The sequence below is a fragment of the Lampetra planeri genome, chromosome 2 (assembly GCF_965212315.1).
Source record: "Lampetra planeri chromosome 2, kcLamPlan1.2.h2, whole genome shotgun sequence".
Taxonomy (NCBI): Eukaryota; Metazoa; Chordata; class Hyperoartia; order Petromyzontiformes; family Petromyzontidae; genus Lampetra; species Lampetra planeri.
The window spans coordinates 8,766,799-8,780,510 of NC_136108.1; the positions used below are offsets into that span (position 1 = coordinate 8,766,799).

General features: G+C 47.8%; 1 protein-coding gene across 1 annotated transcript; it reads right to left on the reverse strand.

The window, feature by feature from the left end:
* Nucleotides 1-118: 118 nt before the first annotated feature.
* CFAP210 (cilia and flagella associated protein 210) lies at nt 119-12,609 on the reverse strand. The gene is made up of 9 exons (XM_078605817.1): nt 12,305-12,609; nt 10,039-10,271; nt 6,940-7,113; nt 4,060-4,265; nt 3,602-3,758; nt 3,288-3,427; nt 2,961-3,153; nt 1,797-1,961; nt 119-1,676 (listed from the first exon to the last, which is right to left on the reverse strand). Exons 1-9 carry the CDS (start codon nt 12,351-12,353, stop codon nt 1,377-1,379), a joined length of 1,617 nt encoding a protein of 538 aa, XP_078461943.1. The 5' UTR covers nt 12,354-12,609; the 3' UTR covers nt 119-1,376.
* Nucleotides 12,610-13,712: the final 1,103 nt, after the last annotated feature.

Here is a 13,712-nt window from a genome sequence, read left to right on the forward strand (position 1 = left end):
GATTGGATGCCGATGACATCATGGTGCCCCCTGGATGGCGCTCTCTCATTACATAAGTACCGAATAACAGTCTTTACGTGGAATCAGCTGTTCAGATCCATTTGATATACACAGTAAGCACTGGGTAAATATATATTTCTTAATGCAGCCTTTTAATCCACACATGGATGAACCTGACATCAGCCGGTTGCTTAACTACAAAAGTTTGTCCACGGTCATACTTTACCACACCACAATACCGTATTTGGCACGTGGGTGGCATCTCCGTATGGAACATTCACAAGGCGATTATTTAACTTGGTTTGAAGAGCAATTAAGCCATATTTATGCATATTAAAACAATGCGTTCATCTGATATCACAAGACTTGCATTGTTATTGATGTGTTTATTAGACAAGCAGACTTTGCACACGACCATTAAAGGATAAAATATTTGATTTGTTTGGTTCATGCACTCCCATCAGGATTGGGTTTTAACCATTTGAGGGTTTTTAACTCTTGTATCTTGCTGTGAGAGCCAGACAGGCCGTGTGTCACCACCCCACACTGTACAGTGCGACGACGCGTGCCTAAACCGTGAACACAATGAGATGCTTTGTGAGCCGTGATGGCTCGCCTCTACACTTCATTTTAAAATAAGCCCACCGAGATAACCAATTTGTCTATGAATTCTCCAGCAAACTGACATTAAATACAGTTTGCAAGTGTCCTGCAACAACATCTCGGTGAAAATCACATTCGCAGACAAATAATATCCCAATTAGACTTTTTATTTGATCTATCATCAGTTATGTTCCGTTAGTGCTGTTGGGAGTAATGTGGTCATTAGGTGAACAAGTATTTTTTCTGAGCTCCGAAGCGCTGCATCACATCACTTCAACGAACGTACCTGGAAGACCACACGTCGACCTCTGACTATTTCTCTGGACTCTCAGTGAGACCGCTTCATGCTCTGTGAATCATGGTTTGCCACTCGATATTCAGATATTCATTTTGCCTTCATACATTTTTATCCCCGAGAATTGAATTTGACCAAATGGCGCCGATTCTAATTTGATTTGACTGTATTAATCAGCGAATGGGCTGAGACCATCAACTCGGCACACGCGAAAAATCTCGTGAAATCATGGGTGGTCCGGCTGAATTCAAACCCAGATTCCATAAAACACCTCAAGTGTGAATTTTCCCGTTGGCTCGTAAAAGGAGCATAACGCGAAAAGGAACGTTCACTTGATGAATTTTGTATTAACGGCCACTGAACCCAACCCGTGCGATCCCAGTGCCATGACGCGTCTTAACGAGCGATCGTCTCACTCCCGACACCGAATGAGCGGGCTCAGAGTGGACATTGTGGACATCGTCCACCTCCCCAACCCCTACCACACGAAGCCCAGCCTCTTCTTGTCCTGTGCCACGTCTCCGCTGCTGTACAGCTCCTTCACCTCCTGCGCGTCGGCACGAATGGCGCCGCGCCCGGGCAGCGGGGGGCCCTGTCCCCCCGCGGCGGCCGCTCGGACCAGCGGCAGGGGGTTGCGGCCGCCGGTGCGCGCCGCGTCGATGACGCGCAGCGCGTACTCCTGGAAGCGTCGCTCCTCCTCGGCAGCAAGCTCGGCGTCGCGCCGCTCGCGGGACCGGCTCTCGCGCCGCGCCGCCTCCTCCGCCGCACGGCGCCGGGTCTGCGGGCGGGCAGCGAGTTTATGGGCGAGGAGTGAGTCCGCGAATGGTGAGCAGCGGTGTGTCTGCGAGCGGTGGGTGCGTCCGCGGGCAGCGAGCCAGTCGGTGGGTGTGGCGCCCACCATTTGCTCCACGTGCACGTCTTTGAGCTGGCGCGACTCCTCCGCCAGGTGCTGCTCCTTGAGCCGCTGGCTCTCGGCAAACAGGAGGTCGGCCTCCGTGCGGGCGCGCAGCTCTTCCAGCGCACGCTGCCGCTCGGCGCGCTGCTCAGCCGCCTTCTCCTTCATCTGCCGGCAGGGGCAAAGAAGCGAGGGCAAAAAAGGAGGGAAAGAAGAATCGGTTGCGAAGAAAAGAAGTGAAGTTGAAGAAACGAGAGGGAAGACGCAGGGTGAATATCAAGGCGCATTGGTGTGTTATCTTCCTCCTCGTACGTCATTCGTGATGGGGCCAAGTTGACCCTGGCTAATATTTGACCTCACAAGCTCACTATTGGGAGCCTGGTGTTCCATCAAAGGTGTGTACCAACGTAGAAATACGCTTTGCTTTCCAATCTAATTGGTTTCTGGATGAGCCGTCTGTCTGACCATGTGGTGATGTGGATACAGCGCTCAAATCATCAACTGCAATGCAAGGGTCGATTCAGTCCCATCATCTCCACAGGGTTGAAATCTATGGTGACTCTTCCCCCACCACGGGAATGTGGGACTTCCACCGCTGGCTGAGAGCCACCAATGGGAATAAGCGGCACCTGACGCTCATTTGATTGGGGAGACATTTTTATGCCGACACTGACCTCTGGGTCACAGTTGTGTCACAGTCTCCAGTTGGCAGGTGGATAGACTGTACCAAATGGCAGCAGAGGATGCCAATACCACGTGCCGGCACTGTGTGCTGATGATACCGCATGGCGCCGTGTGGTACTCGTGCAGTTCGGCAGCAGTCCCATGTGGCGCCAGTACCACGTGGCGTCGGTCCTGTACGATGCCAGTACTACGAGGACAAAATAATATTTCGTGCCAGTATCGTGGTTGTGCCGGTAGGTACCGCCGTCAAATAGTACCACGTGGTGGCACCATGACGGTGCCATTACCATGTGGTGGTGCCAGTATTACGTGCTATTGCTATCGTGCGGTGCCAGTTCCTTGGCGGTGCTATTGGTACCATGTGCAGCCGGCATCATGGTGGTGCCGGTCTCACTGTGCCAGTACTGTGGTGGTGCCAAATCCACGTGCTATCGGTTACCTACCGCGTTGGTGCCGGTGCCAAGATGATGGTGGTGCTCGTACCGTCTGCTGCCGGTGCTGGGCGATGGAGAGCCGTGCCGCCTGCGCCCTCTCGTCCTTCTTACGCTGCTCCTGCTCGCAATGCGCGTCCTGCTCGGCCACGGCGCGTGCCACCCGCTCGTCCTCGTCGTTCACGCGTTGCTGAATGTGTGCCGCCAGCAGCTCGGTAGCGCGCTCCCGCTGCGCCAGCTGCTCCCTGCCACACGGGAGGGGGTTGGGTCGGGGTGGTGGGACAGGATTGTGCAATATCTTCAGTGACATAGTGTCGAGCATGGCGGCAGTGGTGATTGTCTCGGTGATGGCGGCGATGGTGGCTGTGGCCAATGTTACCGCAGTATCTCTTCCTCCTTTTGTCGCTTCAGCAGGTTGATCTTGTGCTTGGCCGCAGAGTGAACGCGAATCCGCTTGTCCTCCTCCGCCTGGCGCTCTTGCTCCTTCGCTCTCAGGCTTTCTTTAACTGCCATGTGTTCCTGCAGAAGGATGGCAAGGCATTACGGTATCGGTGACTTAACACATACATCTAACACCTAACAAATATGCACGCTTCTCAGCCACTCACGGTCTTCTTATGTCCCAGTTTTCATGCGTCTCCCTGTGTCCCCGGTTCACCGTTTGTCCCCGTGTCAACCCCGTGGCCTCCGTACCCTGTGCGCCTTCATGATGTCCTTCTTGTCGCGCTCGCGTAACTCGCGCACGACGCGCTGCTCCCACATGTGAGTGCGAGCGAGTCGCTCCATCTCGCGCGTCTCCTCTCGCGCCTCCATCAGGGCTCGCTCCACCTCGCGTCGCTGCTCCTCCACCCTGCGGGGTGGACAGAATGGGAGAGCTCAAGCCATCGGCGCGAGAGTGAGTGGCGGGAGGAGCTCGGTCCCTCGGCAGATGAGTGGGGCGCTCAGTCTGTCTAAACTCAACTGGAAACTAAACTTAAAATGTTTCCAGGTAAGGCCCACTGAGCCGTATAGCTCTTTTTCAGAAGCGACCTGGCCACCACAAATGGTCGCTCAACGAAGTGGCTCATCACGTGGCTCTCATCCTGTGTCGATGAGAGATTGGTGGGCTCGGTCCCTCGGCCGAGACACCGGGGGTCTGTGCAAGTCCTCACTGCTGCTTCTGAGCCTCCGCGATGCGCGCCGCCACCTCGGCCCTCTCGGCGGCGCAGCGCTCCTCCTCGCGCTGCGCCTCCTCGCGCTCGTGGCTCGACGCCTGCACCCAGTCGCGCTCCCGGGAGCGGCGCGCCGACTCCACCCGACCCTTCAGCTCCAGCTGCGCCTCTCGCTCCTTCAGCGTCTCCGTGAGCTGCAGGGCGCTCTGTGGGCACGCGCGCGCGCAGGCACACGCCGTTACAGCTCCCGTGTTCGCGTGTGCGAGGTCACGCGGATGTGTGCGACGTTGTACGAATCCGGGTAAGGCGTGCGCATTTGCTGGTGACCTGAATTTCATTCCTGCTCACGCTCAACATCAGTGGTGAATATCTGAAGCTGTCCCAGGCATCTGCTAGATCGAATAAGCTTCAAATGAGTACCTAATTTTGGGTTGTAAACAGCATTGGGGAGAAAAAAGGCAGCTGGGCATGGTGCTGACCACATCTTCTACTTACGTGCCATCCCGGCCCTTATAGGGCCTTGCTAAAAGCATTAGTTCCAACAGTCCGTACAGCTATAGTGGAATCTTTGTCTTTGTGTGAGAGTGGGTGAGTGCCTGTAAGATTAGGTTAATGATGGTGTGTTCACTCTAAGAAGGTGAAATTGACAAACATTTCTAAATCTGTCACAACCTAAATGAGCCTCAAAACTGTTCAACCCAAAATCACTGACAAGGGTTCTGATAAAGTGTACTCTCCCTATCAATGACGCTGCTATCTCGTCGCGGTTGAAGTGCACGCATTCTCCTCACACTCACACGATATTCTCTCATTTATAATGTGTGTCGGTTCCACCCCAGTGCCCAGTTTAGCAAAAAAATAAAAGTTAGACTACAGCTCAAATGTGTCTTTACAAATTAGTGGACACAAATGGGGAATGGCTAGTTTTGAGTCTAAATGAATTTGCATGAATATGTTCATGCATTTACGTCAGTTATTTACCGAGAAAAGCTGCAAGAATAATTTTTCGGAGGGTCCTACATGGGGATGTTTGGCCAATACTATTAATGAGTGTTTCACTTCTTCTGAGAGTACCGGGAATTGACCGTGAAACTTTAGAGTTCAAAGTTCCCCTCCAAATACTCCATTTCTCCCCTAAACGTTTCCCAGATTATAAAACTATTCCTAACTCTCATTTTACAGAAATTAGAAGAGTTTAGAACTTTTAAAAAGTCATAAGATACAAATAATAATTAGTGTTGCCACCACCTCAACCCGTAAAATTGGCATGACAAAAAATGTTTTGCACTTCGATTTAAAGCTTTCGTGACTGCAGGGATTCATCTTCTTGGTTCTTTCGGTAAAGTCACGTAGAAGGGAAATAATAAAATAATACACAATTAAATAATATATTATTGTATTATGTTTTATTATTTTTATTATTTTATTATTTCCCTTCTACGTGACTTTACCGAAAGAACCAAGAAGATGAATGTTTTGCACATTGGACCCTTACGATGAAAACCACTCAGGTAAGTTATTTGACGGAATGACTGACAAAGTTTCTTATTATATACAGATTGGTGCCCATTGTAGTCGAACATCACGACCAGCTAGAATGTACAACTGCATCTCGAGACTCAAAGGCTGGTCAGAACATTGCAACTCATAAAACCAAGGTCCACTAGGTCACTGACTCCAGCTGAAACATATGCACATGTGGGTTCACGTGGCCCCAAGAAACTCAGGAGCATTGCCTCCCTCTGCTGATAACTATGATAAGGGTTGCAAAGGATTTAGGCTAAATCTAGCACTAAAGGTGGGTACAATGTGACACAATCAGAACACGAGATGTAATAAATAAATAATAAGGTGGCTTTTTTTTGAAGCCTCACCTTTGCTGGAACACATTTAGATAAGCTCTTATAACGTCTATCTTATCCGCTCAGGTATACAAGGCCTGCAATAGCACAGCATAGACGTCAGACCATAGATCTCGAGGCTTCATGAGACGGATGATTTTAAAATAAAGGTCAGGTTTGGCCACGGAGGCACACGAGCACTATGCAAGTGTGGCCAATGAATTTGAAGATATGCATGTATTTTCAAGCTGAAAGTATTTTAAAATGTGCATTCTTCCAATACAGTGTTTAATGATTTCTTCATATATATCCAAATATATATAGTCCACACAGGTTCATAACCGAGATGTGAAATGATCATTGTGGTTATAGCTGCTCTAATCAGGAACACAGTTAGATTTCGATTTAAAGCTTTCGTGACTGCAGGGATTCATCTTCTTGGTTCTTTCGGTAAAGTCACGTAGAAGGGAAATAATAAAATAATAAAAATAAAACAGACCTGGTATTCACCTGAGGATGGCTGCTTGCGTTGTGGCCGAAACGTCGTGAGAATTATTTGATTATGTGTTATTTTTATTATTTCCCTTCTACGTGACTTTATCGAAAGAACCAAGAAGATGAACACAGTTAGAATTAACATCAGTCAGGCAGTCAGCTCTATTTATACCCTTTGTCAGTAAGTCAAATGCATCCAAACTCGAAGTCAGCTGTTTCACGTGCGTGGCTATTGCGTGCATGTGCGCGTGCATGCGCGTGCGTGAGCAACGTGCATGTGCGTGTGCATGCGCGTGCGTGAGCAACGTGCATGTGCGTGTGCATGTGCGTGCGTGAGCAACGTGCATGTGTGTGCGTGAGCAACATGCATGTGCGTGTGCATGTGCGTGCGTGAGCAACGTGCATGTGCGTGCGTGAGCAACGTGCATGTGCGTGTGCATGTGCGTGCGTGAGCAACGTGCATGTGCGCGTGCGTGAGGAACGTGCATGTGCGTGCATGTGTGTGCGTGAGCAACGTGCATGTGCGCGTGCGTGAGCAACGTGCATGTAGGCCGCGGACTCGCTCCGTCTGGTGGTACTGCAGCGTGCGCGCCCTCTCCAGCGCCTTGCGCCGCTGCTCCGCCTGGAACTTCGCTTCCTCCACGTCCAGGCGCTTCCGCGCTTCCTCCTCTTGCTCCTTGCGCAGCGTGAACGCCGCCAGCTTCTGGTCCCGCTGAGCCTGTATCCCCACGGCAAGTGGGCGCCACCGCACGGACAAGACACCTGAACAAGAGCCCTGGAGTGGCAAGGTAAAGTTGCAGCCCAGGAATTCCTTGCTCGTGCTACTGCTGGTGGAAGGGCCTCCACTACGCGGAGCTATGCAGAGACTATCTCGGGGGTATTTGGCCTACTCTTCCATACTGGCCACGTGTCTTCGAAGAGATAGGTGTACCCACACCTTAACACACAAACCTTTTGAACTTAAAAAATAACTATTTTAAGAATAACAATGCTCACGATTTCCCCATTGAGTCTCGAGGCTGTTAATGAGTGTTGGCTTCGTGTGGGCGGAAGCCAGAAAAAACTCGCCACATATACCCGTGGGGAACACTCAAATGCTCCACATAGATCCATGAAACCACTGCTGAACTGCCATCTCCTAGCGACCTCGCAGGACCAACACGACTGAGGCATGTGGAAATGTTTTTGAAGTTAGGCAGGCTGACTAGTCATGGGGGTCCTTGTTGATTAGTTATGGGGCCCACGAGGGCAATTCATTGCCTTGCCCTTCCCTGTCACAGAAATGGAGGAGCAGATGTCTTACATCTCCTAAATTAATATGTGCTCCTATCACTGTTTCCAATTGTATGTAGGAGAAATTACTCCACTTACACAAATATAAAATATCCTTTGAATTCTTGATTTGCATAAGAATATTTAAAATTGTAAATATGCATTCATGTCATGAATTTTACACATTCAATCGAAACAAACAGCACTTATTCCAGCAAAATGCTCCAGGAAAACTCCCATTATGCACACATTCATGATTCACATTTTTTCATGTACAATACTGTACGTTGTATATTTAGTACTTGCAAATTATGTACAAACGATGTACTGTAATGTTATTTACATACAGTGTTGTGTCCAGATATTGCCAGTTACAGCCTTAACGTGTACACAAGCGTACGTGCATTTTGTAACTTTAAAGTCTACACCTTCAACTGTTTCCTAAAATGAGTAACAGCCTCCTATTATTCACGAAGCGAGAGTCCTGGGCAGTAATGTGAACGCAAAAGTTGTGTCTGTAATTGGAAACCAATGCTTCAAGGCTGAACTTGGCATCTCTGATGACGTCTAATTTCCACGGCGAGCGAGAACAGCACAGGGCAACAGAGCGCCCGTGTCCCCACACCAGCCTGGCCCGGCCCGGCCCGGCCATCCTGGACCATCAAGGGGGCTGGAGAGGGCTGAGCGCTGCCCCATGAAGGTTAAAGCACCCCACCCCACCCGCTAACTCTAAAAGTCAAGTAAAAAACATTCAGTGCAAAGATGTGGGCAATTGCATATAATGTATGTTCAGAATAAAAATATTTATACTGGAGGAATCCAATGAGCTATAGAGCTCATTTTCATATATGTCCAGTAGCGGCACAAACAATACAAAAACATAATAGAAGTACAAAGTACAAGATAGAAAAAGAAATCACCCAAACACGTACAACTACAACTAAACCATCCCCATCCTACCAAGCAAAGCCCACTGAGGGATTAACTTATTTTTTATAAGCGACCTGACCACAAACGATTGCTCAACAAAATGGCCCATCATTGGATATTTATAGCACCAAAATAATCGAAATAATCTCAATGCATGTTTCTAAATGTGGAGGGAAAAACCGGGGGATCTGGAGAAAAAAATCCATGTGACCACAGGGAGAACATGAAAATTCCAAATATACAGGCGTCGGGGTCGGGATCGAACCGCCGATCTCCTGCATGTCAGGCAAGGAAGATAACATATCACTACTGTGGTGCTAATTTTATAAATAAAACACAGCTTATAAGTAAAAATGGAATAATCAATTCCCAATCTTAAATTTCGATTTAAAGCTTTCGTGACTGCATGGATTCATCTTCTTGGTTCTTTCGGTAAAGTCACGTAGAAGGGAAGTAATAAAATAATAAAAATAAAACATAATAAAATGAAATAATTCTCACGACGTTTCGGCTACAATGCAAGCAGCCGTCTTCACCTGAAGACGGCTGAAGATGAATTCCCAATCTTATTTTGCACTGTACGTAGCCAACCGTGCTAATTGGAGGTTTGGGTGAAGGACAACAAACTAAACACAAATAGCGGTTGTAAAAAAAACTGTTCTCAATCAATGAATCAATGGGCGTCAAATAATTTCCTTGCATACATCGAAGGTGAGAACGAGAACAGAGTGCATGGTAGATAAAAGGAGATCATATCGTTATTCATTCTCTCTCGCGCTTAAAGTTTCGTTTAACATTGACCGTGTTGTACTCCCATTCGTTTTTTTCTAGCTTCCCTTTGAAACAAGGTCATGCCAGAGGGGTGCTGGCACGGTTCACCCGATCCCACATTCTGCCAACCTCCTGGGCTTGCTTTTCGATCCATGCCACGCAATTTACAAACCCAGAAAGCAAGGGCGACGAACCTTTGGTGGGCACCCACACATGAACACACACACACACACAGCTCACTCACTTATGTCACTGGAAGAGGCCCTTGCAGTGACAGAAGTTATTGAGTGTGCCAATATTGGAAACACACTATATTCTTGGTTCTTTCGGTAAAGTCACGTAGAAGGGAAATAATAAAATAATATAAAACAATATTATATTATTTTATTATTTACCTTCTACGTGACTTTACCGAAAGAACCAAGAATATGAATCCCTGCAGTTACGAAAGCTTTAAATAAAAATTTGGAAACACATTGTTACCATATCAGAAATATTCCCCTCTAGTGTCCGATTAGTGCAGTGAAGTCGCTTGATAAAATACCATTTGCGGGGGCTGCTTCAAAATGGCAAGTCCTCACGCGGCCGCGGGCCACATCAAACGAGGTCATGGGCCGCGCTTGGCCCGTGAGCCGGAGCGTTCCCCAACCCCTGCCGGAGAGTCTCTCACCTCCAGAGTGTTGGTCCACTTTTGGGTTATCTCTTTCGAGCGAGCGAGCATGGCTGCCCTCTCTTCCCGGGCAGCGCGTTCCATCTCCTCCTGGATCTCGCGTCTCTTCAGGCTGCCCTCGATGCGCTCCCACTCCGCCCGGGGCAGCACGATCACCTGGTTGAGGTCGTGACCGAGGGTCGGCAGGCTGCGACCCGGAGGCGGGAGAGACAGGGAGCCGTGGTCCGGTGCTCCTGCACACCGCAAGGTGGAGGTGGGTGTGGGTGGGGGGTAAGGGCACAAGGGTAACAGAGAGTTGGGATTAGAGGGGCACACGCAGTGGTGTAGCGATCGAGTGTGCAGGTGGTGTGAACCCAGGCTGACGGGCCGGACTTGCACCAGGGCCCATGCCAACCTCCGATTAGCACGGTTGGCTACGTACGGTGCGAAAAAAGTTCAACATACAACCGCACTGGGCCACTGGGTGCAGGGTGGATGTCGTTGTGGACAGCTCCTATCTAGTCAGCAGATATGGTGTTCATGACCTGATGTAGTTCAGGTTGACAATCATAGCACTAACCCAAGTGGTGTTATCATAAACCTATTATCTTGACAATGTCACGAATTATATCACACACGGTTATGCTCATTCTCGTCTGCCGCCCCCATAGTCTGGAACTCACTTCCCACAACCATCTGTGCTATCGAGATTTACGTTTTTTTTCCTCTGCCTATGACTGACTTGCCTTTCTCTATACAATAAATACCGTACAGTATCTCTGTTCATGTAGAGCATCTTAAGATGTGGTCGTATTTAGTCTACTTAGAAGCTATATAACTCCTCACAGTATTGCAATCTCACCGAAATTTAAAACCACATCTCAACCACGAACACTCAGTTTCTGATGATACGATGTGAAACAGCGTGCAAGCCGATTGCTTTAAGCTACTGCTGCATGATGAAGCTCTCCCCATGCTCTCTCGCTCGTCAGTCTTGTTTGACCATACTTCACCACGCTGGGTCAAGTCGTGTTGATGAAGGTTGGTGTAAATTGTGGGTACGTCCACCTCTTTTCCAAGACGTCTCATGTCAAGAGTGGAATAGTTGAGCCAAATGCCCTCCGTAGTAAAGGCCCCCTTCTGCCAGCTGGTGTGGCAGTGAGCGAGACAACATTTCGCAATGCTGCGCCTTCAAGTTCAATTATTAGGTATAGCCAGAGGTGTGGACTCGAGTCACGTGACTTGGACTCGAGTCAGACTCGAGTCATGAATTTGATGACTTGCGACTCGACTTGGACTTGCATAACAATGACTTTGTCCCACCTCTGGGTATAGCCCTGTGAGCCATTCGGCTCTTGAATCGGGTGCAACCGCAACAAACAAAAAACAAAAACATGAACAAGAAAACATCTTAAAGTGAATATGTGACTAAGTGCAAACAGAAAATCCAAGAAAAGACAGCAAAATATTGCAGAAAAAACACCGCACACCAACGCTGTGTGCAAAAATCCCAGTGGGATGCAAGTCAAACAACAACAACCACAAGACAACTTAGATTAAGGCCATCAGTCTTACTCCGTACTGGAACAAACAAACGTGGCCAAACCAGTAAACTTTTCCAAATCACCAAAATAAAGCAATGAAACAGTCATCATAGGAACTGACGGAGTTTTCACAATAAACGACAAACAAACATGTACTACCAAAACCCTGCAACTCAATGCACCAACGCGATTTGTAACATTCGAGTCGAGTTGGAAACTATTTTTAAATCCTTTGTATTAAGTTCGCTTGCTTGCTTAGGACCATGCAAATCTTTCAGTCGTTTTTTAACCCACTTCCCGTGATCCAATCGAGCTGACATTTTGCACACATACTCGTTGTGCGTGACAATGCATTTTCGTGAAAAAAAATATTCCTAAATTTTACACTGTTTAGGGAATTTTTAAAAAATATTTAATTACCAATTGTTTAATGCTGCCAGACAATCATCTGACCCATAGGTGGCAGCCATCTCAAGCCAGAGGACGAGAGGACTCTAGCCGCCCCGATGCCACGCATATAAAGGATTTATAGAGAAAAACTTTGTTTTTACGGGTTAATTTTTTAGTTTTCATGATTATCGCCAATCGAATTATTTTAAATCGGCCACGACCACTGGTTCACCAACGTTTAAAGGCGACGATGACGATGAGCGTTTATTTAAGCGCGATAATTCTAGACGTCTGTTTAAAGCACGACGATGTTGACTGTAACGCCGGTGGTATAAACATCCTTCCTTACTTACTTGTTGAGACCAGAGCTCCCTTCATTCCTCCTCCACGTGACATCGACATCGATGGCTGCGCCGACGGCTTTAAACTTCAAACGCGAGCCTAATAAATACACGAATTACCAAGCACCGAGCAGATGTCGTCGGCTTTGTTACAGCAACAACAACAACGAGGAGTAGAAAAAACAACAACAACGACAACAACAACGACGAGTGTAAGATCGATGTGGTTGGTGGTGGTTGGTGGTTGTTGTTGATGGGGGAGCGATGTTTGCGCGTGGTCGCTAGGCAACGTTCACCACGGCGACGGCAGAGCGAGAGATCATTGGGGCCGGCCATATATGACGTCACGCACCTGGGGGGGGTGCGGGGTCAGATTTTTGTGACGAGGGGGGGTGGTGAGAAATGTGACGTCACTTCAAAATGCGCAACTTTAAATAAATATGGAATTATCTTATTGTTTTTTTCGGTAAAGTCACGTAGAAGGGAAATAATAAAGTAATACAAATAAAAAGCAACATTTTTATTATTATTTTATTATTTCCCTTCTACGTGACTTTACCGAAATAACCAATAATATGAATCCCTGCAGTCACAAAAGCTTTAAATAAAAAAATAAATAATTGTTACAACACTAATTGTTATAACAACACTCCAATAACATCAGAGGGCAGCGCCACATTAAATACGCACTACAATGACAATAGTTTAAAGCGATCTGAATTATGTTTTATTTTTAAAATAGAAATGTTTTTTTTGGGGGGGGGCAGAGCTTTGTGACGTCATATTTGAGGGGGGGGTCTGACTTTTTGTGACGCCGTGTGACGAGGGGGGGGGAGTCAAAAATCGTCCAAAATCGCGTGACGTCATTTATGGACGGCCCCATAACAACATCCCCTCCCCCCTTCGTCGCCAGCCATGGTCTATCCACTGCTGGTGGCGGGAGCGCGAGGGGAGAAGCTGATTCATGGGTCAATCGATTGTTGGGTAAAGCAAGAGCCCTGCTCAAACCACCGCTGGATGAATCGATATCCATCATCAATGCATTGTTGGGTAAAGCAGAGCCCTGCAATGGTCAATCCACTGCTTTATGAATCAATTATTTGAGCATAAGGCATTTTTGTGATGGATCCGGATTCGATAAAAAAAAGTAGTACCACTTTGTGCCACTTTAGCATTGGGTTTCATATGGACAGACTGGACCTTGCCATGAGAATGTGGACATTCCACCACCGGCTCACGGCCGCCAAATGAGATGAGCCACGCTCCACTGCTTGTTTCAGCAGGGGAGATTTAGAATTTAGCTTTGAATGTTATTTAAAGTATCGGTGTGATGGACAATGCCATTTGTTTCATTGCAAAGTGCATTAACACTGCTGTAGTGATTAGAGCTACCTTTTGTCCAATACTGAATCTCATTTTT